At 54.5% G+C, this 26,128-nt stretch overlaps 1 protein-coding gene and 1 long non-coding RNA gene across 4 annotated transcripts in view; one reads left to right on the top strand and one right to left on the bottom strand.

Moving 5' to 3' along the window:
* HMCN2 (hemicentin 2) overlaps positions 1 to 26,128 on the top strand; it is a 178,031-nt gene that overhangs the window by 48,794 nt on the left and 103,109 nt on the right. For all 3 annotated transcript variants that reach the window (XM_077967520.1, XM_015116555.3, XM_077967519.1), the window contains exons 16-23: positions 5,921 to 6,121; positions 6,781 to 6,876; positions 7,194 to 7,321; positions 8,525 to 8,669; positions 12,933 to 13,045; positions 13,149 to 13,308; positions 14,623 to 14,788; positions 25,496 to 25,623. In XM_077967520.1, coding sequence (XP_077823646.1) covers positions 5,921 to 6,121; positions 6,781 to 6,876; positions 7,194 to 7,321; positions 8,525 to 8,669; positions 12,933 to 13,045; positions 13,149 to 13,308; positions 14,623 to 14,788; positions 25,496 to 25,623 — 1,137 coding nt within the window. The remainder of the gene's footprint in view (positions 1 to 5,920; positions 6,122 to 6,780; positions 6,877 to 7,193; positions 7,322 to 8,524; positions 8,670 to 12,932; positions 13,046 to 13,148; positions 13,309 to 14,622; positions 14,789 to 25,495; positions 25,624 to 26,128) is intronic.
* On the bottom strand, positions 11,996 to 18,481 carry LOC144335101 (uncharacterized). Its single transcript, XR_013405542.1, has 3 exons — positions 18,249 to 18,481; positions 12,390 to 16,574; positions 11,996 to 12,213 (listed from the first exon to the last, which is right to left on the bottom strand). It is a non-coding gene; the product is annotated as an uncharacterized LOC144335101 (long non-coding RNA).

The following is a 26,128-nucleotide window of genomic DNA, read 5'->3' as shown; positions in this document are numbered from 1 at the left end:
ACACTGGTATTAGAGGTTCTGGGTGAGCAGATAGGGTGCTCCAGGGAGGGCGCACCTAGTGTTGTGATGGGCTTTGTCATCTTTTGCTCAGCATCTGACTTATTTGAAGCAGAGCCATATTTCTTTTTCTTTTTCTTTCTTTCTTTCTTTTTTTTTTTTTTTTTTTTTTTTTTTTTTTTTTTTTTTTTTTTGAGACGGAGTCTCGCTCTGTCGCCTGGGCTGGAGTGCGGTGCAGTGGCGCAATCTCGGCTCACTGCAACCTCTACCTCCTAGGTTCAAGCAATTCTCCCACCTTAGCCTCCTGAGTAACTGGGATTAGAGGCATGCACCACCATGCCCAGATAATTTTTGTATTTTTAGTAGAGATGGGGTTTCACCATGTTGTTCGGACTGGTCTCAAACTCCTGACCTTAGGTGATCTACCCACCTTGGCCTCCCAAAGTGCTGGGATTATAGAGATGAGCCACTGTGCCTGGCCCAGAGTCGTATTTCTTTGGGATCCAGGCTGAGCGCCTGCCTAGACCTGTTCCTTCGCCTGTCGGCTGTTGACCTTGGAGCCATGTCCCTGTGGCAGAGTTTCTGGGCTAACTAGGTCAGGGAAAGGATGGACAATGGCCCAGCACCTGTGGGTCTGGGGTGAGCTGGTCTGGCAGCAGTGGTGGGAAATGAAATTTCCTGCCTATCTGGGTGGCAGCTGTGGTCCACCCTTCCTGGCCAAGCTGGCAGAGGTCAGGAACGGGTGTGTACTGTGCCCGCTTCCTGCTGTTGAGCTGAGAGCTGGCTTCCTGGTAGTGTCTGGGGCATAGGAAGGGAGGCACTCTACTCCTCTGTGCCAGGAGGACCAGCCTGCAAGGCACTGGTGGATTATCTTCCGAGCCTGGCATCTGCCAATCAGGAGTCCTAGGCTCCATGCCCAGGTCCGCTGGTATTTGCCTGCATTATTTACCTCTTGGAGCCTCACTTTCCTCGTCTGTGAAACGGGGAGGGTGGTAGCAGAGCTGTGCTCACAGGGCCGTTGAGAGGCTTCCTGAGAATGTGCTTCGCTCAGGGCTTGTATGGAATAAATAATCAATGCATGTGAGCACCCTCCCCCCAAAACCTGTGTCCAGGCTGGGTGAGCTGACCAGCACTTGGTGAGGCGGGATGACTCGTCACATGGCTGGTTGCCTGACTGTGTGTGGCACCCCCTCCTGAGTTCAGTGCCCTGAGCTGTGGTCTGTGCTTTACTTGATTCCTCTCTAAATGAATGTGTGTGTCCTCTTTTTTTTTTTTGAGATGGCGTCTTATTCTGTCACCCAGACCGTAGTGCAGTGGTGTGATCTTGGCTCACTGTAACCTCCGCCTCCCGGGTGCAAGTGATCCTCTTGCCTCAGCCTCCCGAGTAGCTGGGATTACAGGCACGCACCACCAGGCCTGGCTAATTTTTGTGTTTTTTTGTAGAGATGGGGTTTCTCCATGTTGGCCAGGCTGGTCTTGAACTCCTGACCTCAGATGATCCGCCCACCTCGGGCTCCCAAAGTGCTGGGATTACAGGCGTGAGCCAGTGCGCCCGGACTAAATGGATATGCCTCCTCTTTCTGTCCTCTCATTTCAGTTCCTGCTTCTTAGTCCCATCCTGGGAGCTCCTGGTTGCTGGGGGCTGAGCTGGGGAACAAGGAGATGTGCTGTTTTAGACACTAAAGACTCTCTGGCCAGCCTTGGGGGAGGGGAGTTGGGGAGAAATGGGCCGGGCTCTGTGATGAGGGGGCCATGGCGAGGTGACTTCTCCATCAGGCACAGCAGGTACTGGCAGAAGGCCCTGCACTTGTAGGGGTCCAGGATGCTTTTCTAATTTTGATTTCTTTTAAAATCCGAGGAAAAAAATGACCAATAGTGAACAGATAAGACAAATCCAGCCTGCATCATTCATGTCTTTGTGCCAGTGCAGTTATGAAATATAATTTTCCGTGTTTCTTTACGGAGGAGGAGGAGTAAAGGTATCTCGTGGCCGTGACCAGCAGAGCTGCCACCCTAGGTCCAGTCACAGGATTCCCTCTGTGGGAAAAGCGTTCCCCGAGGCCTCAGGAAAGGGGGCTGTGGAGGCCCCTCCCCAGGGTCCACTTTGCCCATCTGCACAGTCTTCAGGCCTGAGACTCCTCCCTCCTCCTGGCAAACTGAGTCACAGGGGACTCTTCTGGGGCTGCCTGCACTCCCCCAGGCCTGCCCCTGTGCTCTGAGCCACAGCCCTGGGTGGGGGGCAGAGGCTAGGGGTGCGGGCTCTCAAGGCAGTGATAAGGAGTACTACAGCTCTAAGGTACTGGGACCAAAGTGAAAATAGAGTTACCGCCTTCCAGATGGGTAAACTGAGGCCCAGAGTGAAGCTAGGGCTCATTCCCGCATGCCCAGTGAGGCAGAGGCAGAGTGGGGGCCTTCAGGCCAGTGTCCCTTTCGCTGGGGGAGTAGCAGGGGCAGGGGAGTCACCACCTCTGTCATCTGACTTCACCAGGGCCTTTCCCCTGGAAAATCCCCGGGAGGGGACTGTGGCCTGACCAGCTTGGTCTGTGCTCTCACCCTCAGCAGCTCTGAGAGCGCCTCCTGCAGTTGCTCAGCAGCTTCACCTGCAAGTAGGAAGTTAGTTACCCCTTCCCTTTGAACCTGCCCTAGACGAGCTCCTTCCTTCCTCCCTGTCTCCCTCCCTTCCTCCCTCCTTCCCTCCCTCCCTCCCTCCTTCTCTCCCTCCCTCCCTTCCTTCCTTCTGCCCTCGATAAGCTCCTTCCTTCCTTCCTTCCTTCCTTCCTTCCTTCCTTCCTTCCTTCCTTCCTTCCTTCCTTCTTTCCATCTATCCATCACCTGTCTCTGGGTGCTTATAGCTCCTACCCCAGAAAACTGACCATGGCCAAGGCAGAAAGGGTCATTCCTGGCGAGCCACGGTGGCCATGGAGCCAGCTCGCTGTTCTCCCTGGGTCACGCAGAGGGTCACCTGGGAGTCTGTGTGAGGAGGGGACTGGGAGCCAGAAAGCAGAGATGAGGCCCTGGGCAGAGCACTGGACTGGAAGTCCAGCCTCTCCCCTGACCTCAGCAGGACTCAGGGCCTCAGCCTCCCCCATGTACAATGAAGGGCAGACCAGAGGACCTTCAACTCTGGCATATGAGGGTCCTGGGCTCCTGCCTTATTTGGGAGGCTCCAGGTTAGCAGGGGGAGGGATGGCTACCCAAACCCATGGAGTCACAGTTGTCTGCGTGGGTCCAGGACACAGCAGTGAGCCCGGGATTTGGCTGCTTTGGAATCCACTCTTGCAAGAAGATGGAGGGGGTGAGCGCAGCTCTGGCTGGGGCAGCCACCAGGTGCTGGAGGGGATGCAGGGGTGGGGCGGTTGAGAGTCTGAGCTTTAGCATTGGACAGACCAGGGCTCTGATATTAGCCCTGCCACTGGCTTCAAGCTGTGACCTTGGGCAGGTTCCTTCATCTCTCCAACCTTTAGTTTCCTCATCTGTGAGGTGGGGATTGTGATGGTATCCATTATGAGTTCATCGAGCCATGACTGAAATCGTGGTTACAGTAAGTGCTGGTCTTCATGCCTGTTACTTAGGGATGCCAGATTGTACCCTTTACACTTGAGCCTCGAGGCTGCAGTGAGCTATGAGTGTACCACTGTGTTCCAGTCTAGATGATGGAGCGAGACCCCACCATCTCTCTCTCTCTCTTTGTCTTTTTTTTGGAGACAGAGTCTTGCTCCGTCTCTCAGGCTGGAGTGCAGTGGCGCTATCTCGGCTCCCTCCAACCTCCGCCTGCTGGGTTCAAGCGATTCTCCTCCTTCAACCTCCTGGGTAGCTGGGATTACAGGTGCCCAACACCGTGCCTGGCTAATTAATGTATTTTTTTTTTTTAGTAGAGACGGGGTTTCCTCCTGTTGAACCCGGGAGGCAGAGGTCGCAGGGAGCCGAGATTGCGCTACTGCACTCCAGCCCGGGCGACAGAACGAGACTCTGTCTCAAAACAAACAAAAACAAACAAACTAGAGTCAGGAGACAAAGCAGGGCTGTTCGGGGCTGAGGAGGGCAGGGAATTGAAAGTGGTCTGGGAGGAGAGGGATCAGAGGGATGCTTGGAGCAGGAGCTGGGGCTGGGTTCTGCGGTTGGGCTGGGTGCAGCTGGGGAAGGTAGGCTGTTGCGGTGGTCTGCTCGGGGTAGGTGAGGTGTGGCAAAGCTGTGCCCCTGGCGGCCAGGGCTCTGCCGGAACAGTGGCCTTGTCTAGGGCGGGTCCAAGCAAAGGCTTTCTGGGATTCTGGGATTCTGAGCTTCGGCGGCTGCCAGACCCCGATGAGAAAGGGTGGTGTCTGAGGTTGGGTCCAAGGCTGTCTTCCTCCTCACAGTGATTTTCCAAGTTGTGTTTATATCTCCTTGGAACTTCTCTAATCCCTGAGGCCAGGAGGGAAATGTGCTGTCATGATTTGGATGGATGAAGGGTATTTCTGGAGACAGATGGAAAGAACAAGGAGGTAGAGGCTTTTCCGGGGTGCCAGACTCAAAGGGTTAAAAAAAAAAAAAAAAAGGCCAGGGACCTCCCTGCTGCAGGGGCCTGGGACAAGGACCTGAGGACAGTGCCCAGAGGCTGCCCAGGGAAGGACCTGGACCCACTTGGCTTGGACCTGCTCCTGGCCTGCTGAAGGAGAGACAGATCTTGAGTTTCTGTTTTGGGAAATAACTTCCTTTTTTTTTTTCTTCTCCTGATTATAAAAGTCAAATGATGCTTAGGAAAAAAAAAAAAAAAGATGTGGAAGAAACACTGCAAGCTATTAATAGTGGTTACCTTAGGGAAGGGCGTGGGATTTGGGGTGTGTGGAGCAAGAATAAGGAGAATTTCTGCCCTTTGTGTATTATTAGCATGTCTTATACCTCCTGGTTTCCAGGACAGTTCTTGTTTAGCCAGTTGTCCTGGGGTCACTGTTAGTGCAGCCCCTTTTCACTCTCCAGTGGCCAGTTCAGACCCTCATGTATAAGGTCACGTCATTTAAAACAAGCAAGTTTTAATTCTGCATGCTCTTTACAAACTAGTTCAGCCAACAGGGCAAGCTCTAGAGAAGAGGGCGAAGAAGACCTGTAATCCCCCACGACGCTGGCTGTTTGGGGTGGCGGCCACAGAAGGGGCTGTGGAAATGGCAGCTGAGTCCTGCCAGGGCCCCCAGGCCATGCTCCCCTCCGCAGAAGTGGGCCTGGCTTAGGCCAGGCGGTTAAGCATCAGAGGGGAGCTCAGGACACCTCCCAGAGGAAGCCCCTCTGGCCCAGGAAGAGGCGAGGGGTAGAGGAGGGTAGGCAGGGGTAGAAGTGAAGGCTCACCTTCAGCTCCTGTGTCAGCAGGTCACAGTCAGACTCAGAAACACACCTTGCAGCCCCTTGGAGGGGCTTCCCGGGAGGTGTCACAGTCAGGACTGGGCCTGTTGCTCTCCTTAGCCTCTGGGGTAAAGCCAGACCCCTGAGACCCCACGCACCATCCCACGAGTCACTCCCTCTGCCTCATCCCAAGAGCTCTCCAGGGCTGGAGAACTTCGTCACACTTCGGCTGGGTGGCTCTGGCCAAGTCATTCCGCTACTCTGACCCTGGTCATAATCAAGACCATGAAACCCACTACCCACCTGGCTGATTGACAGCCCGTAAGGGGCTGTTGTGTGGATAATCTGTACTAAGTGCTTAGCACAGTTCTTGCCATATGCTGTCACACACGTGTATACTGCTATGGTTACCATAATTACTACTGCACCTACCCCACCACCCACTGTTTACTACACTGAGCTCAGGTTGACCCTGGAGCCCTGGACAGGAGCCGGCCCCTAGGTTCACAGGGGCAATAGTACAGGGGGAGGAGAGGGAGGCAGTTCCTTAGGGACCTGCCACTGAGCAGGTCCAGCCTCCGGGCGTGGTTGACTGGTCACCTCCCTGCAGATGCGCCCCAGCTGACGGAGCTGCCCCAGGATGTCACTGTGGAACTGGGAAGGAGTGCCCTCTTGGCATGCCGGGCCACAGGCCGCCCGCCCCCGATGGTCACCTGGCGCCGTGGAGACGGCCAGCCTCTGGGACTCAGGCTGGGGGCCGGGCGAGGCAGCAAGTCTCGGCAGCCAGATTCGGGAGTGCTGTTCTTTGAAAGTAAGAGATTGGGGCTGGTGGGGGGTGGGCAGGGAGACAGGAGGGCCTCTGACACCCCAAACCCCCAGGCCGGTGGCCGAGAACAGGGCCCTGACCCCCAGCACTGACCATAGAGCAGAGGCTGATACGCCGTCACACTTCGGCTGGGTGGCTCTGGCCAAGTCATTCCGCTATGCTGACCCTGGTTATAATCACGACCATGAAACCCACTACCCACCTGGCTGATTGACAGCCCACTTTAAGGGGCTGTTGTGTGGATAATCTGTACTAAGTGCTTAGCACAGTTCTTGCCACATACTGTCACACACGTGTACACTGCTATGGTTACCATAATTACTACTGCACCTACCCCACCACCCACTGTTTACTACACGCCAGGCCCGAGAGCAGGCACTGTGTCAACCCCTCCCAATCACACCACAAGATACAGGCCAATTACCCCCATTCCACAGATGAGCAAACTGAGGCTTTCTCACCCTTCCAAGGTCTAGCCGTGTCCCTCACCCCTTCCCTCTCTGCCATCCCAGCCTTCCCTCCTGAACCTCTGTAAGGCCAGGCCATGCCCAGGGGCTGTCTCTGCACCTGGGGAACTAGAGCCCTTGGGGGTTGCAGCTGTGGTGTGCCTTGGCAGTCACACCTGCCTCTCTCGTGCCCCTCAGATGTGGCCCCAGAAGACCAGGCCTTGTATGTCTGTGAAGCTCGAAACGTCTTTGGGAAGGTCCAAGCCGAGGCCCAGCTCATCGTCACTGGTCACGGTTCGCTGGTGGATCTGAGGGCCCTGGGAGGTGGGGGGCAGGTGCTCCCTGGGGGCACAGCAAGGCTGTGGGCGCCTCCAGGGAGCCTCTCCTGGCCCATCCGTTGGAACAAATGAATCCACAGCCAAATTCTCCAAGAGCAGCACCTGTGCCCCTGCATGGTGGGCAATGTCCTGGGGGTCCTGTGACCCTTTAGGATCCCCAATTCTGATGCATCTCCCAGTTTCCTGGGGAGGGAGAGGGGAGCAGGAGCCTCTGTCTACCAGACAACCACCCAGGGCACCTATTGTGGCTGACACCGGCTCCTCTCCCCACAGCCCCGCCACAGATCGCCAGCAGCGCCCCCACCGTCCGGGTCCTGGAGGGGCAACCTGTGTCCCTGCCCTGCATCGTCCTGGCTGGGCGGCCCCTCCCGGAAAGGCACTGGCTCAAGGATGGCCAGCCCGTGAGTGCTGGGCTCCTCTGGGTGCGGTGGGCCGTGGCACCTGGGGAAGGAGGGGGCTGTCACAGCCACGCCTCGGTCTCTGCTTGGCTGTTTCCCCTCCTGGGAGTGTCCTCTTCCTTCTGCCCTCTTTTTGGCCCCATTTCAGAACCTTCTCTGATAATGCACTGATGGTGTTTGCTGCCCTCTAAAGTCCTGCCGGCTGTCAGATGGGTCATGGCTGCTGGACCTCTGGGAACTCTGCAGGGGAATCGTGTGCCTCGGGAGTGCTGTGGGCCAGGGAGCAGGGATTTAGTGGAGGCCCAGTCTCAGTGCAGTGGTCTCCCCGCTTCTTATGATTCCAGAGCAGGGATGTGACCTGTGCAGTTTACTTTCTGCTCCAAATACCAGTGCGTGCTGAACGCACAGTGGTTGCCTTATCAATCAGTTCACGTCCATTTGATTTTCTTGGTGTTCTTCTGTTTGCCCTCTTCTTTTTTTCTTTCTTTTTTTTTTTTTTTTGAGACGGAGTCTCGCTCTGTTGCCCAGGCTGGAGTGCAGTGGCCGGATCTCAGCTCACTGCAAGCTCCGCCTCCCGGGTTTACATCATTCTCCTGCCTCAGCCTCCCGAGTAGCTGGGACTACAGGCGCCCGCCACCTCGCCCGGCTAGTTTTTTGTATTTTTTAGTAGAGACAGGGTTTCACCGTGTTAGCCAGGATGGTCTCGATCTCCTGACCTCGTGGTCTGCCCGTCTCAGCCTCCCAAAGTGCTGGGATTACAGGCTTGAGCCACGGCACCCTGCCTGCCCTCTTCTATTGACTCTTTCATTACCTCTTCCCTTTCTTCAATTCTTCTGCCTGGTCTCAGACACACTGGGTCCCTGTGCCCTGCAGGCTACAAAGAGGTGCCCTCCCAACTCTGCATTCCCAGGAGAGACTCTCGTGGGCCCAGCTTGGGTCAGGCCCACCCTGGTCCAGTTGGCCGAGGGAGAGGTGGGGTCAGGGTATGCAGGGGTCAGGCCCACCCAGCCCTGCAGGGTCTCTGGAGGGCTTGACTGGGCACTCGGCAGGGACTCACAGAGCTCCTCAGCCTTCTCTGAGCCCCCGGACTCTCAGTCCTGGCTGCTCCCTGCTGGCTTGATGGGCAGCGTAGTTTCCCGAGGGTTCTCTCTCAGCTGCCTCTGAGTGAGACCCGAGGCTAAGCTGGTGCTTCCTCACCCCTACCAGCTCCCATCTGGTAACCGGCACTCCATCCGAGCGGATGGCAGCCTCCACCTTGACCGAGCGTTGCAGGAGCACGCGGGGAGGTACCGGTGTGTGGCCACCAACACGGCCGGCTCTCGGCATCGGGATGTGGAGCTGGTGGTCCAGGGTGAGTCCTGGGGCCCCCGAGGTGGTGGTCATGGGGCAGGGAACATGATGGGGTGGGGGAATGTGCAGAGGTAACTTGATCTTGAATGCATTTGCTTTAAAAAATCGCGCAAATGATACATATTCTCTGTGGGAAAATTAGGGATTTGACAAGTTAAAAAAATACTCTCATAATACCAGTAGCTAAGAATAACAAGATTTTGCATTTGGGCATGTATCTTTTCATACTCTATACACACACACTCTCTATATATATCACACACATCTATATGTAGTATATATATACACTATGTATACATAGAATATATATTATTTATACATGATTCATGCAGATTCTTTGTATGTTCTTATAAATTACATAAAAATTATCTATCATCTATTTATCTACCTATCTATCATTTATCCATCTAATCTATCCACCTGTTTACAAACCTAGTTAAAAACCAAATAGGATCACACGCTGTCATTGTCTTGGCCCCTGAGTATTTCCGTGACAGGATGTTATGGCTGTTCTGTTTTCTGTCAATTAAGATTCAGAGGCATCAGTTTAATAAGGGGATGACCAAGCCCCCTGATTATCTAATTATCTGATTATCTCTACCTCCCCAACACCACCACGTCCCCCACAACCCGGGAATGAACAACCTCATACCTACGCATTGTACATGACCTCGTACCTACGTGACCAATTCTTTCCTTAGGATAAACCCATTAATGTGGATTAAGTTTTGTATCACAGAGATGATACGTTTTTGGAATTTTTAGTGTTTTGCCCAGCTGCTCTCCTGCCCACAGCACTGGGTTCTTCTGTTCACCCAACCGGGAACCACTGTGCTTTTTAATGTAAGATGAGACATTTCAAACTAAATGTGGTTATGTTTTGTGATTTACCAAGTATGTTAATTTCGTCTTCTTTCTTGTTGGTTGCATAAAGCCCCCAAGGGACTAGTGGGAAGAACGCTCGTTCCCCATTTTATAGGGGAGTGCAAAGTCAGAAGGGCTGGGTTGAGCATTCAGGTGTAGTTCTAGGTGTCATCCCCTCATAATTCCAGATCCAAATCGCCATCCAAGGTTGAGTGTGTACCACATGCCAGGCATCTGTTAGTTTCTATATATGATTCCACTCAGTTTCACCCCCTAACTTCCCACTGTGCCCTCACAGCGGCTTCTGCAGGGCTGACGCGGACAGGCTCAGTCTCTCTTGGCTTAGTTCATCTCCATTCAGCAAATATTTCTGGGCCTCTGCTGTCTTTGGCCACCTGGGAGTCCAGAAGGCCGTTTTCCTCCCTAAAGGAGCTCCAAGTGCTAGCGTCAGAGCCCCTGGCTTCCGGATTCCTCTCCTGGCTTCTCCATGCCTAGTTGCCCCTCCCTTGCTCCCCTTAGAGACCCCCGTTTTCAAGCCTGCCAATCTGAGTGGTACCCAGGGTGGGCGTGATACCTGTTTTTAAGCTCACTGTGTTCCGCAAACACTGCTCATCTATCCGTTCCAGAAGGGACGACCAGGGAATTGGGGTTAAATTAGCTTTTGTGCTGATCAGGGCATATGGGTACCAAAAGATTAAGTGGCTTATCCAGAACCTCAGAGCAATGAATCAGCGCAGCTGATTCTCAAGCACATGCTACCTTCTGTGTGGGGAAGGCAAAAAAAACTGACGATGGCAGGCAGTGGTGGCTCAGGTATTGTGCCAGTTTTACTCTCCCGTTGAAAGCTTTTTATTATTATTATTTTTATTTATTTATTTATTTCTGAGATGGAGTCACTCTGTTGCCCAGGCTGGAGTGCAGTGGCACGATCTCGGCTCACTGTCACCTCCGCCTCCCGGGTTCAAGCAATTCTCCTGCCTCAGCCTCCCAAGTAGCTGGGATTGCAGGCATGCGCCACCACGCCCAGCTCTTTTTTGTATTTTTAGCAGAGATGAGTTTCACCATGTTGGCCAGGATGGTCTCAAACTCCTGACCTCAGGTGATCTGCCCACCTCGGCCTCCCAAAGTGCTGGGATTATAGGTGTGAGCCACCGTGCCTGGCCTGAAAGCTTTGAAAATTGTCAAATATACATAACATATATCATTTTGACGATGTTTAGGTGTGCGGTGGTGTTAGTACATTCACACTGTTGCAGGACTATCACCGCTATCCATCTCCAGGACTTTCTCACCATCCTGAACGGAACCTCTGTCCTCATTAAACATTAGCTCCCCATTCCCGGCTCCCCTCAGCCCCCTAGGAGTTACCCTTCTACCTCCTATCTCTATGAACTTGCATATCTAGGGACTTCATATAAGTGGAATCTTACAGTATGTGTCCTCCCGTGTCTGTGATTTCAGTTAGCATGTTTTTAAGGTTCATCTATGGTGTAGCATGTGTCAGAATTTTATTCCTTTTAAAAAAATAGCCTGGGCCAGGCGCGGTGGCTCAAGCCTGTAATCCCAGCACTTTGGGAGGCCGAGACGGGCGGATCACGAGGTCAGGAGATCGAGTCGAGACCATCCTGGCTAACACGGTGAAACCCCGTCTCTACTAAAATACAAAAAAAAAAATTAGCTGGGCGAGGTGGTGGGCGCCTGTACTCCCAGCTACTTGGGAGGCTGAGGCAGGAGAATGGCATGAACCCGGGGGGCGGGGCTTGCAGTGAGCTGAGATCTGGCCACTGCACTCCAGCCTGGGCGACAGAGCCAGACTCCGTCTCAAAAAAAAAAAAAAAAAAAAAAAAAAAAAAAAAAAAAGCCTGGACTTTTAAGAGGAGTTTAAGTTTATAGAAAAATTGAGCAGAAGGTACAGAGATTTCTCACATACCTCTGGCTCCCGCCATGCGCAGCCGTCTTCACTGTCAGCATCCCCCAGAGTGGCCCGTTGTTACCACTGAAGACATGTCATAATCGCTCCAAATCCCAGAGTTTACACTGGAGTTCCCTCTTGGTGGTGTTTATTTATTTTATTATTTATTTATTTATTTTTGAGATGGGTTCCCTCTTGGTGTTTTTTTTTTTTATTTTTTATTTATTTATTTTGAGATGGAGTCTCACTATATGGCCCAGGCTGGAGTGCAGTGGTGCAATCCCAGCTCACTGCAACCTCCACCTCGCAGGTTCAACTAATCCTCCTGCCTCAGCCTCCCAAGTAGCTGGGACTACAGGCGCCCACCACCACACCCAACTAATTTTTGTATTTTTAGTAGAGATGGGGTTTCACCCTCTTGGCCAGGGTAGTCTCGAACTCCTGACCTCAGGTGATCCACCCACCTTGGCCTCCCAAAGTGCTGGGATTACAGGCGTGAGCCACCGCACCTGGCCCTTGGTGTCGTTTATTTTGTGGGTTTGGACAAATACATAGTGACACGGACCCATCACTGCAGTATCACCCGGAGTAGCTTCACTGCCCTGAAAATCCTCTGGGCTCTGCCTCTTCCTCCCTCCCTCCCCCAACCCTGGCAACCACTGATCTAGTTTTGTCTTTTTTTTTTTTCTTTTTCTTCTTTTTTTTTTTTTGGAGACAAGAGTCTCACTCTGTCTCCCAGGCTGAAGTACAGTTGTGCAATCTCGGCTCACTGCAACCTCCGCCTTCCGGTTCAAGCAGTTCTCCTGCCTCAGCCTCCCGAGTAGCTGGGATTACGAGCATGCACCACCACGCCCAGCTAATTTTTGCATTTTTTTTTTTTTTTTTTTGAGACGGAGTCTCACGCTGTTGCACAGGCTGGAGTGCAGTGGCGCGATCTCGGCTCACTGCAAGCTCCGCCTCCCGGGTTCCCGCCATTCTCCTGCCTCAGCCTCCTGAGTAGCTGGGACTACAGGCGCCCGCCACCGCACCTGGCTAATTTTTTGTATTTTTAGTAGAGACGGGGTTTCACTGTGGTCTCGACCTCCTGACCTTGTGATCTGCCCGCCTCGGCCTCCCAAAGTGCTGGGATTACAGGCTTGAGCCACCGCGCCCGGCCTTAATTTTTGCATTTTTAGTAGAGGCGGAGTTTCACCATGTTGGCCAGGCTGGTCTCGAACTGACCTCAAGTGATCTTCCCGCCTCAGCCTCCCAAAGTGCTGGGATTACAGGCGTGAGCTACCGCGTCCGACTGCTTTGCCTTTTACAGAATGTCATATAGTTGGAATTAATTTCATTCCTTTTTAAGGATGAATACTCTTCCGTTGTGTGCACACACCACATGTTGTGTGTCCATGCATCGCTGATGGACATTTGGCAGTTTCTACCTTTTGGCCCCTGTGAATGATGCTGCAATGAATCTTGGCTTTGACATTGGTTTATTTATAACAGTGCCACCTAGAATCCATCCTACTGCCACCCACCACATCACCAATGAAGGGGTTCCGGCCTCTCTCCCCTGTGTTGCTTCAGGAGTTCCCACCCCCACCATCACCTGGACCAAGGTGAGCAGTGCCTGTTACCAAGAGGGTAACCGGAGAGGTAGGCCCAGTGTGTCACGGGACAGAGGTGTGGGCTTTGCTGATGTCACCTGTGTCTCTGCCCTAGGAAACCAATGCCCTGACCTCCAGAGGTCCCCACTACAATGTGAGTAAGGAGGGCACCCTGCTCATCGCCCAGCCGTCCGCCCAGGATACAGGGGCCTATGTCTGCACGGCCACCAACACCGTGGGCTTCTCCAGCCAGGAGATGCGGCTTTCTGTCAACAGTGAGTGATGCCAACCCTGTCCTGGGAGAGGGGGCTCAGTGGATGTGGAGACAGAGAGTCCCACCTCAGCCCTGTGGAGCCTGAGGCGGGGAAGCTGTTGTGTCAGCAAGTCCTGCAAAGACACGTGGCTCTGCACAGGACCCACGTCCCCAGCAGTCCTCTCACCCGCCTCTCTCTGCCCCAGACCCTCCGGTCTCCTTTCCGTTTCTGGAACGGTCCGACCTGCCTCAGGGCCTGTGCACACGCAATTCCTTCTGTTTGGAATGCCGTTCCCCCGCCTCTGGGCCCAGCTGACTGCTCCCATCCATCAGATCTCAGCTCTCCCTGATCCCCCAGGCTGGTCAAGTCACCTTGCTGTAAACTGTGGAATATCCCCTTCTTGGCACCCATCACAGCTGTGATTCAATAAATAATCGCGTAGCGAGCTTTTTGGTACCAGTATTGCCAAAGGACCCTAAAGGCTCTGAAGACGGGGCGGGACCTGTCTCCTTCGCTGCCATCCCCGGCATTCCCCGCAGGGCTGGCACTCAGTAAATATGTCTGAGAGGAGTGAGCAAATGCATAAGCCAGGTCAACATTTTTATATTGCAAAAAAAATTCCTAATGGGGGAGCATTTCCTCTCTGAACTATAAATGTACAGGGAATACGGGAGGGCTAGATGGGTTCTGATGTCCCCAACTGGCTAAGTTCTTTCATTGTTGCTACTCAGACAGGTAGTGAGTGCCTTCCTTGTATGAGCTCCAAGGTAGAAAGGCAGCGGGGGGGAGGGAGGAGGAAGGAAGGGTACCACGCAGTCTCTGCCGTTGAGGAGTCTTTGGCTTAAGGTAAGAGAGAGAGGTGACATGCACAGATTGCCATCAATCCCTCACCAGGCTTCGAGAGGTCCAGAGGGAAGGTCTCTGCATTCTTTGGTGACTGATATCATGGGAATAAGTGACTAAGCAAGGGGAGAAGGTAAAGAGAGAGGTGGAGTTAAGAGCCTTTCAGAATGTCCCTGGGGAAGCGACGGCAGGATGAAGAGAAGCCAGAGGAGGCACAGACCCTGGGGCAGGAGGGACCGGGTCAGGGTCCTCAGAGCAAGGTGCTGGTGGGGAGATGGATGGGGGAGGACTGAGCGAAAACCCTGGGACCTGAGTCCCACCCTCAACCTGCACTGTCCCCCTCCTGACAGCCACACCCGCCTTCTGGACCTCCTGAAGGTCGAGGGCGCAGTACCGGCTCTGCCTCCTGGGGGAGCTACCCCACGGCCCAGGGCACTCATGGCCCCGAGTTCCCTCTGCCCTGCTGACAGCCTCTGCTTACTCCCCCCGCAGCCAAACCCAGGATCCACATGAATGGGTCACATAATGCAGATGTGCCTCTGAGAGTCACAGCAAAGGCTGGCGAAGAGGTGACCCTGGATTGCGAGGCCGAGGGCTCCCCACCCCCACTGGTCACCTGGACGAAGGACTCTCACCCTGTACCGCCCATCACCAACAGGTAACCCCAGTCCCATGGCCTCAAGTGACAGAGCTTAGGGCTGGAGGGAAGCCTGCCTCAGGTGACCAGTGACCCAGCGGGTGTCTTGGACCCTGCAGTCTCTCCCATAGGGTGCTCCTGGGCTTCCACACACAGGGCTATTGTCCACGGGCCCCCAGAAGCCTGGAAGGGGCCTCTGGAGGGTGCCTGGAAGCCCAGGGTGAGACTCCCTGTCTGAAATAACATGCATGGGGCATTGCCTGTAGGATCCTGTTTAATCTGCACAGCCACCCTTGATCTCTGACAGGGTACTCAGCCAGGGGGTGAGCTGCTGGCCATCACCTGACTAGAAAAGAGCAAAGCCAGGTCTGGGACCACATCCCCGCCATGACACGCACCACCCCCACGCCAGCTCTGCAAACCAGGTGTCTGGCGGCTGGGCTGTCTGACTCAGCTGCTCCCGGTCTGGGATCCTGAGAGTGGGCGGATAGGGAGGAGGCTGGCTTGGGTGTCCTTCAAAGCCACGCCATACCCCCCCAGGAAGGGATGTGGGGGATGCTAGGGCCCTTGCCCCTGGCTGGGGGGTTCTATGGCTCAGTTTGGTGACATCAGCCCTGGCAGGGTCTTTGAGATGTTCCAGACCCAGAAGGTCTTGGAGCAGCCTGCTCTGTAATGTGACCCCCGCCCCCACCATGTGTCAGTGCATCTCAGAACATCTGTTTCGTGAGTCCTGCCAATCCTTGCAGCCAGGCACCCCTAAAGGTGGCGGAGGCCCAGGGAGCTGGCCCTAGGCATCATCGGTGCGGTCCCCCGTGCCCTCTTGGCGTCGCTGTAGCTCTATGTTGTGAGGTGAGGGTGTGGCAGGGGCCGCGGGGGCCCACAGCTCCCCTAGAAAGCCTGGTCCTAGCTCTGCGGCTGGGTGGTGGCCCTCAGCTGGAGGATGCGTGTTGATTTATGGCTTGTTACTGAAACGGGAACCGCATTCCCATTTGTTCTCCCCTCCTCGCCGGTGGTGCGTTAATAGGTCAGCCGGGAGCTGTAAATTTGCGAAAGCCGCTTTTGCAATCCTAGAGTTGTGTTGTGTTCCCTCTCCCTTCCCTCTTCACTTTGTGCTGGCTTACACTGTTTTATCTCCAGATTTGGGAGATTCCGAGAGTTTATCTAAATGAGGAAGAAAATGTGCTGGGAGGCGGGGGTGGGGTTAAGTGCTCAGGCCCTGGAGTTCCACACACCCGGTACGGAACCGCCTGCTCCTTCTTAGTCGTGCGACCTCGGGTGGCCACTGGCTCCTCTTGGCCTGTTCCTCCATCTGCAAAGTGGACGTTATTTAAATAGCACCCTTGTGGGGTAATGACGGATGTGCGGTGCTTAGGGAGTCAGATGTGCTGAAAACTTGCTCCCTTTCATATGATTTCCCTGCTGTTGCCGTTCACAAACTGAGACATCCTCTCCAGCTTTTACAAATTTATCCTCATCCGACCACACCTGTTATCTCAATTGTCACCTGCTTTTTAAATATAAAAGCTTTATTGAGATGTAATTCACATACTGTATCCTTCGCTTATTTAAAGGACACAGTTCAGTCAGTTCAGTGCTTTTAGTATATTCAGACGGTGCAGCCGTTACCACAACCAATTTTAGAACATGTTCATCACCCTCCCCAAAAAAACTTCATACTCATTGGCAGCCACCAGCCCTCCATGTCTGCTCCAGCCCCACTGCAGCCCCTGACAGCCACTGACCTGCTTTCGGCCTATTTTGGATATTTCGTATAAATGAATTACGTGGGGCCTTTCGTGTCTGGCTTCTGTCACCTAACTTAATGTCTCTTTAACCAGATTAGCGCTTGCTTCCTTTTAATGGCCGAATAGCGTCCCATCGTGTGGGTGGCTCACCTTTTGTGTGTCCACTCATCAGTTGATGTGCACTGGGACGGTTTCCACCTTTTGGTGCCTGTGAATAGCCTTACTTTTTTTTTTTTTTTTTTTTTTGAGATGGAGTTTCGCTTTTGTTGCTCAGGCTGGAGTACAATGGTGCGATCTCGGCTCACTGCAACGTCACCTCCCCGGTTCCAGTGTAGCTGCCTCAGGCTGCAGTGTAGCTGGAATTACAGGCACCTGCCACCACGCCTGGCTAATTTTTGTATTTTCAGTAGAGATGGGGTTTCACCATGTTGGTCAGGCTGGTCTCGAACTCCTGGCCTCAGGTGATCCACCTGCTTCGGCCTCCCAAAGTGCTGGGATTACAGGCATGAGCCACTGCTCCTGGCCATAGCCTCACTTTTGATTGTACTTGAAGCTTTGTTCGAAGGCTCTGGGTCCTCTGGTTCCCTCCCTGCCCCACACTGGCAGTGTCCACACACAGAACCAAGCTCAGCCTCTCACAGACAGACACACCACATCACCTCCGTCCCTCAGTGCCTCGACCAGAACACAGAGACTTAAAAAGCCCCTTGGAAAACACACAGCAAGACTATCTGTCTGTCTGCTTCCCCCTCCCCTCCCCCTCCTCTCCCTCCTCCCCCTCCTCCCCTTCCCTACATCTTCTTCCTCTTCCCCGCCTATCTCCCTCTTCCCTTTTCCTCCTCCTCCTCCCCTTCCCCTCCCTCCCCTTTGTCTTTCTTGTCCTTTCTTCCCCAAGGACATTCCCAGGCTCAGCCTCAAAGCTGCCCTTCTGGAAATGGAGCACTTGTCTGGCTGATGCGTCTGGTGAGTTGTAGGTGCTCATCTCTTGATGAGAGGAGCCAGCCGCCCTCCGCACCCGCTTCCCCCCTCCCCTGCTCCCTTGCTCCTCTTCCTTGCCGAGCTACCCCAAGGACAGGGCTCCACGGCAGCCCGTTCTCCTTCTGTGGTGTAGTCAGGGCTGAGAGTCAAGATGTGCTGAGCCTCTGAGGCCCCCTCCATTCCGCCTTGTCCAGGGGTGGCCCTCTCCTGCCAGCGCCCTGGAGGTGGGTGGGGTGGATGGCACCATGCCCAGTGCACTGAGGAGGAAACAGAAACACATGGGGTGTGGGGACGTGGAGCCTGACCCTGCAGCTCCTGGGGGGGGCTCCTATATGCACAGACATACAGACACACACAGATGCACGCACAGGGACACGCGTATCAGGTGGGCCGCTGCTCTCTGAACTCCTAGTTATCTTCGACCCCCCGAGTCAGCAAGTCCTCACAGAGGAAGCAGCCTAGGAACCTCAGAAGCCGTGAAGTTCCGAGCCACCCAGCCGCGTCCCCGTCCCTTTGGAGCCGCTCTTGTCCTTGTAGGGGCTGTTCTAGAATTAAACCTCGGGCATCTTATATTCTGTCCTCATCGCGGATTCCTTTTCTCTTTTACTCATTTTCTCGATTCATCCTGGCCCATGTCACTTGCTTTTCCTTTTAAAGGGCAAAATAGGCCGGGCGCAGTAGCTCATGCCTATAATCCCAGCACTTTGGGAGGCCAAGGAAGGCGGATCACAAGGTCAGGAGATCAAGATCATCCTGGCCAACATGGTGAAACCCCATCTCTACTAAAATACAAAAAACAAAAACAAAAACAAAAATCAGCCAGGCGTGGTGGTGCGTACTTGTAGTCCCAGCTACTTGGGAGGCTAAGGCAGGGGAATCACTTGAACCTGGGAGGTGGAGGTTGCAGTGATCCAAGATCATGCCACTGCACTCCATCCTTGCAACAGAGCAAGACTCTGTCTCAAAAAAAAAAAAAAAAAAAAGAAAAAAGAAAAGAAAAACTAAAGGCCAAAATAACATTCCAGGGCACTCGGCTCCCATCATCTCTGAGCCATTGCTCTGTGTGGGGCACGGCCATGTTGCCAGCTCTTGCGGTCATAAATGAGACTGTTGGAGCAGCTTTGCACAATGTTCCTCTTTATCTCCCGGGTCAGTTCCTTGGAGGATGGTCCCAAAAGCCAACGGTGAAGTCTGAGGGTGGGAATGGTCATTGAGTGCTTTTTTCCCATGGGACTTGTTTTGAAAAAGACATCCAAGTTGCAAATTCAAAATTGAAGTCAGCAGCGTTGACTGAGCGATATCCTGTGCCCAGGATTGCGTCGCAGCCTCAGAGACAGAAGACATGGGCTTGGGCTATGTGTGAGGTCAGGTGGCAGAAGACCTGGGGTCCCATCTCAGCTTCACCCCAGCTCGCCCAGTGACCTCACACAAGACCTTTCCCCTCTCCCCTCCCTGGGCCTCAGCCTTTCCGTTTGAGAAATGAAAGGGTTGGACAGGCGATGGTGGCCAGAGAGCATCTCGGGGCTCTGGTCCCATGATTCAGCCCAGGGATGCTGGGGCGAGGCAGTGTTGCCAGGCAACAATGTTTGTTTGGGATTCCGATGAGGAGATGGGACGGCTGTGAGCACTCCTGGCTCTGGCTCTGGCTCCCGGAGGCTGCCGGCCAGCATTCCACACAGGGCCAAACCCCTAATCCCAGCACGGTGTGGGGGCAGTGAGAGGATGGTGCGCTTCTGTCTCATTCCTCCGGGTTTTCTTCCTTTGATACCCCCACCACCCTCCTCTGCCCCTTCCCAAGCACACTGCAGGACAGGCCGCCCACCCACCCTTCTCCTGGAAGGAGGCCACTGGGCCGGCTCATTAGAGGCGAGAGGTGAGGCCTACAGCTGGGATCTGGTGACTTGTGGCAGGGAAAGCAGCTCACTGCTGTCTGGAAGCCAGTGGCATGCCTGGACTGCCCAGGGTCCTGCATGGGGACTGTACCTTGGTGGAACCTCAGAGCCTTGTCGGTTTCTGGCCTGGTGGCTCTGGAGTCCGTCTTGTCAGCCTGTGGGCAGTGGCTGTCTTTCTGGAGAACGTTTAAGTTTACTCACCTTCAGAGCTGGACGTTTAGATCACCGTGGCAGTTAGGAAGGAGCATGGTCACACAGTGTGAGGGTCAAGTCCTCGCTGTGCCCTGGCCAGCTGAGCGGCCATGGACACCACGACCACACCTCCGGAGGCTCAGTCTTCTCCTCTGCAAAAGGGGGTGTGGCAGTGGGGTCTGCCTGCCTTGTAGGTCTGGCTGCTGGGATTCTAAGTGAGAGTGTGCACAGGGACACACAGGAAGCGCTCAATAGTTGACAGCTGCGGATGGCGTCAGCACCATCCTCGTTGGCAGCACTAGCATCGCAGGGCTTACGTTCTCCGGGCTCATACGATGATGCTGGTTCCATCTCCCCCGACCTATTTATTGTGCTTGACCCTTTGGCGGGTCTCAAGCACCTCTTCCTGAATTTCTCCAGCATGACCTTTCCTCCTGTGGCCTCCTCATGGGTCTGTGATGCTGGTCAGACTACAGGAAGAAGATGCGAGATGGGGCAGTGGTTGCCGGGAAGGGTGCTCTCCAGGCTGCCTGCCCAGGCTCAGACCCTGTCCTGGACCCAGCAGACACAGGGCTGGCGTCCACGAGTGCACAGTGGGCATCTGTTGAGTGTTGCCTGACTGTGCGCCCTGTGCTCAGAACCAGCCCTGCAGCAGGCTGGGTGACTCTGGCGGGAGTGCCGTTCATTCCACAGTCACTGGCCCTGCTCCTGGATGCTTTATAGACAGAGGCAGCAGGAACAGCAATGTGGGAGACAGCGGGGGTCTGGGGAGGGCAGGAGGGCAGTACTGAGATGGTGGAAGGTCTGGGGGGAGGGAGGGAGAGCAGGGACCAGTGTCAGTGAAAGGGGTGAAGGGAGTGTGTGGCATGGACAGGGAACAGCTGCAATTTGCCACGAAATATTTATTGAACACCCACTATGGGCCAGGCCAGGGCCCATGCTGAGCTGGGGACATGCCGGGGACCTGGGCAGACCTGGCTACTCCCCTCATGGAGCCATCAGACAGCGTAATGACAGGCATGGTAAACTGCATAATAGCAAATAGCATGGGAAGCATGCAATGGGAAGCAGGGCATTGCCTGGGGCAGTGGGGAAGGCTTCCCTGAGTGCAGCAAAGGTGTGTGCTGGGGATGAGGCAGACAAGTGAGGCCTAGGAACTGGCATTATTCCTGGCACTTTCTATCAGATGCCCTTTGGTCTCTCTGGGCAGCCCTCTGCCCCGTGGGCCCCTCTCGCTTCTCCCCACCACTCTGACATCTGCATGCGCCTCACTGCAGGGGCTCAAGCCAGATGGATGTCATAAACAGGAAATTCCCCTCAAACCTCTCCACTCTCATCTGGGCGCCACACGGAGCCATCTGGCCGTGCACGCCGCGATGAAATCTGCCCCGCTCATCACACCGTGCGCCCAACAGCAGCCTGTTCCTCGGAGACTCTGTGGCCTCCTCCCTTTCTCCCATCTCTCCACTGCTGCCTCCACTTCCCTGCTGGGCTGCAGACCCCAAACCTCCCACTGAGCCTCTTGGAATGTGGTAGGAGAGTGGTGGCAGGCAGAAGGAGCAGGCGGTGGGCTGCCCTCGAAACCCCAGGCCCATTGCTGCAGCTTCACCTTTTCCCTGAGTCTCTGCAGCGCATGCGCAGGGTCATGATAAAAGCAAGTCTCTGTGCCAGATCTGAGCAGGTCCTGGAGATACCAAGGGAAATAAGACGGATGTCCCCTTGGAGCCACAGGCAGGCAGGTGACAGGTGGTGACAAGGCAGTGTGGTGAAGGCTATGATGGCAGGATGTTCAGGCAGCTGTGGGAGCCTACAGGATGGACCTATCAGCCTGGGGCATCAAGTCAGCCTTCCTGGAGGGGAGGAGGTGATATCTCCATATTGGAAGATGAATCAAGTATCATCCAGGTGAGTGGGAAGTGCAGGTGTGTCCCAGGTAGAAGGAATAGCATGTGCAAAGGAGAGCTGGTGAGATGGGCCTGGCCCCCTGGGGAGGAACAGAGGCCCAGTGCCCCCATGCAGGGATGCAGGAGAGTTGGGGGTGGTCTGCGTAGGTCCACACAGGCCATAGTACTGTGCGTAGATTTTGTCAGGGAGCAGTGCGCAGCCGCAGAGGGCTTGAGAGCAGGTGAGGACGTGGCCAGTTTGGCATTTAGAGCAGACACAGGCTCTGCTGGGCAGGTCCTGGGTCCTTTGGCCTCAGCATGTCCGTCTGTAAAATGGATTCCCGCATTTCTTCCTTGGTGACGTAGCAAGCAGAATCCTCCTTCTAGAAAATGATCTGGGCTGCTGCTAAGAAAGATAAGATACTCACTTTTATTGGTGTGAATTGTTAACACTTTTGGAAGTTTTTTTTTTTTTTTTTTTTTGAGACGGAGTCTCGCTCTGTCGCCCAGGCTGGAGTGCAGTGGCGCGATCTCAGCTCACTGCAAGCTCCGCCTCCCGGGTTCACGCCATTCTCCTGCCTCAGCCTCCCGAGTAGCTGGGACTACAGGTGCCCGCCACCTCACCCGGCTAGTTTTTTGTATTTTTAGTAGAGACGGGGTTTCACCGTGTTAGCCAGGATGGTCTCGATCTCCTGACCTCGTGATCCGCCCATCTCGGCCTCCCAGAGTGCTGGGATTACAGGCTTGAGCCACTGCGCCCGGCCGGAAGTTTTTTTTTTCCAGAAGCCCCCATTTCCTATCTTTTTAAGGGTTTGGTGAGGAGAGGAGCAGGGTTCTATGATCCTTAAAGTTCTGGAAGGCAACTTACCAGATAATAGAGTCTGGAGCCTCTCTCTCTCTCTCTCTCTCTCTCTCTCTCTCTCTCTCTCTCTCTCTCTCTCGTCTCTGTCTCTCGTCTCTGTCTCTCGTCTCTGTCTCTCTCCTCCCCCGCCCCCCAACCTTTATTTTTCTTCACAGAGTCTTGCCTCATTGCCCAGGCTGGAGTACAGTGGCACAACCAGAGCTCTCAATCTGCTGGGCTTGAGTGATCCTCTCAGCTCAGCCTCTCAATTAGCTGGGACCACAGGCATGTGCCACCATGCCCACCGAATTTTTTATTTTTTGTAGAAACGAGGTCTCCTTGTGTTGCCCAGACTTGGTGCTGCCTTTTCAAATATGAAATGGGGTTCAGAGATGTTGACTGCCCTGCACAGCATGTCTGAAGCACAGTTGGACCTCGGATCCAGAACTCCAGTTTCTAGCCCAGACCTCTTCCCACTGGCCCACATCGTCCCTGTTTGCCAGCCCAGGTGTTGCGATGAAGTCTAGGGAGGGAACTGCATCCCAGCCTGGAATGTGATTGAGTGTATAAGTTTCAGCATCAAATGGATTTGGCCCTTGATTAGTGGGTGTCAACATGTCAACATTATTTAATTTTTAAAAATGCTGTAGAAGAGAAAATTCAAGCTGGGGTGGCAGATAGAGTAGAGCTACGCAGGGGAAATGTTTACCCGTTGCCAGGACACATACATATTTATGTGGTGTTTTCTCGCGTTTTCCTTTGCACTGTAAAGACTGAGCAACTGTTCAGGGCTGCCCAGCTGATTGAAGACTGGGGAGAGATCCCAGACACTGGCTGGGGATTTGTGTCACACTAATAGCAAGGCAGTTTAGGTGACCTGGAGGAGGTGATGTCTCAGTATTGAAAGATGAGCAGGTGTTGTCCATATACTATGTCCTGGGCACTGCAGGCTTTGTGTGCGTGATATCAGTTCATAGTAGATACGGACACTGAAACTCAGGGAGATGGCGTCCTTGGCCCAAGGTCAACCTGTAAGAGGCAGAATGGTGGTTCTCAGCAGGACACCTGCCGTCAAAGACCCACACCCATCTGCTCTGCCATGCTGCTTCTTGGGGAAGGGGCACTTCTTCATGTCCCCAGGCAGTGGTTCCCTGGAAATGGTTCCCCAGCCACTTGTATCATCTACCTGGGGTTTTTTAGTAAAACCCCAATTCCTACCTCCCCCATGGAATGGGTCTCTGGGCAGGGCCTGAGAATCAGCATGTTTCACATGCAGCTGGGAGATTCTGATGAGAACCCCTGCCCTGCAAGGTGTGAGATCTTCGAGAGCAGAGGGTGTGAGCCTGTAGCCCAGGAGACCTGCTCCAGTGCATGTGAGATGCATACAGCAGTGTGAAACAGAGAGAGAGAGAGAGAGAGAGAGAGAAAGGAGAAAGGAAGGAAAGAAGGAAGAGATAAAGATCTAAATGTTTAAGTGTCCACTCAAAAGGGAGCAAGTTAATAAATTGTGGTGTGATCATACAAGGGAATATTACACAACAGTCAAAAAGGAGTGAATAGACCTATATATGTATATAGTCATGATGCCATTTATGTCATGATATAGCTCATGATGCAAGTTTTAAAACAGGCAAAACATTACGTATTATTTATGCATGTGCTCTTGTCTCCGTGGAAGCCGCTGACCTGGGTTGAATACCTCTCTGTTCCAGACGCCGTGCTATGAATTAGGCCATTCAGTTCTTTTGACAACCCTGTGAGCAATGAGCACAGCTGATGACTCTATTTTCCAAAAAAAGATGAATTAGGCACAGGAAGGTGAGGTGACTTGCTCAACCTCACACAGCAAGCACATGGCCCAGCAGGTTAGACCCAGGCAATCCAGCCCAGTGCCCAGGCTCTAGAGACCACCACCCACTGTGTCATCCACAGCCATCCTTAGAGAACTTGTCCCAAGAGGCAGTTGGATGCTCGGGACAAATGGATGGAGGGGATGGCTGGGAAGGGGCTGTCATTGCCCTACTTTACAGATGGGGAGACAGAGTTCTCAGCTAGTAGCCCGAGAGTTACTGACAGTATTGCCCTGTTTAATGACTGCACGGCCTGCACGTTGCTTACCATGTCTCATGTGATCCTTGCAGCTGCCTGCGAGGTGGCGGCTATGAGGGCCCTAAGGATTCTATAAGGGGCTCTGTAATCCCCGTTTTGCAGAGGAGGAAATTGAGGCTCAGCAGAAAGCAAGGTGGGGGCCAGGACTGGAGCATCCCAGGCCTGCTGGGTTCTACAGCCCAGCTGGTGAGCGCAGGGGCCAGCGACTGGGCCTTGGAGCCCCCCCCCCGACCCCGCCGGCCTGTGCTGGCTGCGTGCTCTCGGGGCCAGCCAGGGTCAGTGGCCGCAGCTGCCTTCCCTGTTCTATGGAGGCAGGGGCTGTGCAGAGCCAGCACATATGGGCCAGTGACATCATGTCTGCAGGGGGCCCTTGGGGTCCAGCCCAGCTGCAGGAGCCTGGCTGGGGGTCCTACATCCCTGTGGGATGGGGGTCATGTGACTTATCAAGCTGAGCCAGACTGGGGAGGATAACGATGGCAGTGGGGGTGGGGGCTCCGCAGCTTCCTCCTGAGGACCCTCAACACAGTTCTGGACTGAGAGCACCAAGCAACTGCAGTCAGAGTCAGGCCGGCCCTGGCACCAGACCAGAGGGCCTCAGGGCTGCCAGCGTCTTCATCCCACACGCAGGGTAGGTGTGTGTGGCAGAGGAGGGGGAGTTGCCACCCGCAGTCAACAGGTGTCAAGCGGTGGGCAGGTTCCTGGCCCTGGGCTGAGCCTGTGATGGACTCCGTTTACCAGCTCTAGCCCAGACACAGGCCATCTTAGCATGCCCATTTTATAGATGAGACTCCAAGAAGTGAAGCAACTTGCCTGAGGCCACACAGCTAGGAAGGATTTAGAGTTTAAACTCGAACCCAAGCCAGTGGACTCCTAGTCCAGGGCTCTTCTTCTCTTACACCAGTAGGCATGGGACTGGCCCTGGCCTGGTGGTTCAGGGAGGGTGGAGGCGGGGGTGGGGGCTAGATGGTGGGTGCTGTTGCATTACCAGAAGGCTTCCTGGCGGAGGTGGCTGGTTCAAGTTGGGTCTTGAAGCCTTTCCATGTGTGTGGGATCAGCGGAGGTCTCACCAGCGCTCCTCATTCCTGCAGGCATGGCCTCCTCCCGTCTGGCTCCCTGCGTCTGGCCCAGGTCCAGGTGGGTGACAGCGGCCACTACGAGTGCACAGCCAGTAACCCTGCGGGGTCCACCTCCCGGCGCTACGTCCTTGGGGTGCAAGGTAGGACCAGTTGGCAGCCCCAGTCCCTCCCTGTCCCCCATCACCCTGCGTGTCCCTCAGGTCTCTCCGTGCCCCTCCTGTAGCCCACGCTCAGGTCTGTCAGGCTCTGTCACCTGTCCCTCCGTGTGCCTCTGCCACCTCCTCTTGCCACCCCCACTTCCTGTCTCTCTCAGGCCTGTGTCTCCTCCTCTACACTTTTTCTCCACCTCTCCCCATACCTCCTGGGGGGTCCTGGAGATACTGTTCAGAGAATCCCAAGAACACAGGGCAGAGAGCAGTGGGGACCTGGGTTTGGGAGGACGGGGGTCAGAGGGGAACCCACGAAGGTGGGTCTGAGAGTGTCTCTGCCTGGTGCGCGAGGCCCAGCTGGGAGCCCAGGGCGTGGCGATGGGAAGAGGCCTGTGAGGTGCCACAGAGCCCCGTCCTGCTGGGAGCATCTTAATGCCCCCCAAGAGGCCCTTCTGAGCTCCTGCGCCCACCACTGCCATCAACGAGGCACTTTGTG

The sequence above is a fragment of the Macaca mulatta genome, chromosome 15, assembly GCF_049350105.2.
Source record: "Macaca mulatta isolate MMU2019108-1 chromosome 15, T2T-MMU8v2.0, whole genome shotgun sequence".
Taxonomy (NCBI): Eukaryota; Metazoa; Chordata; class Mammalia; order Primates; family Cercopithecidae; genus Macaca; species Macaca mulatta.
Note: the sequence above shows the minus strand (reverse complement) of the source record. Positions and strands in the feature narration are given on the sequence as shown.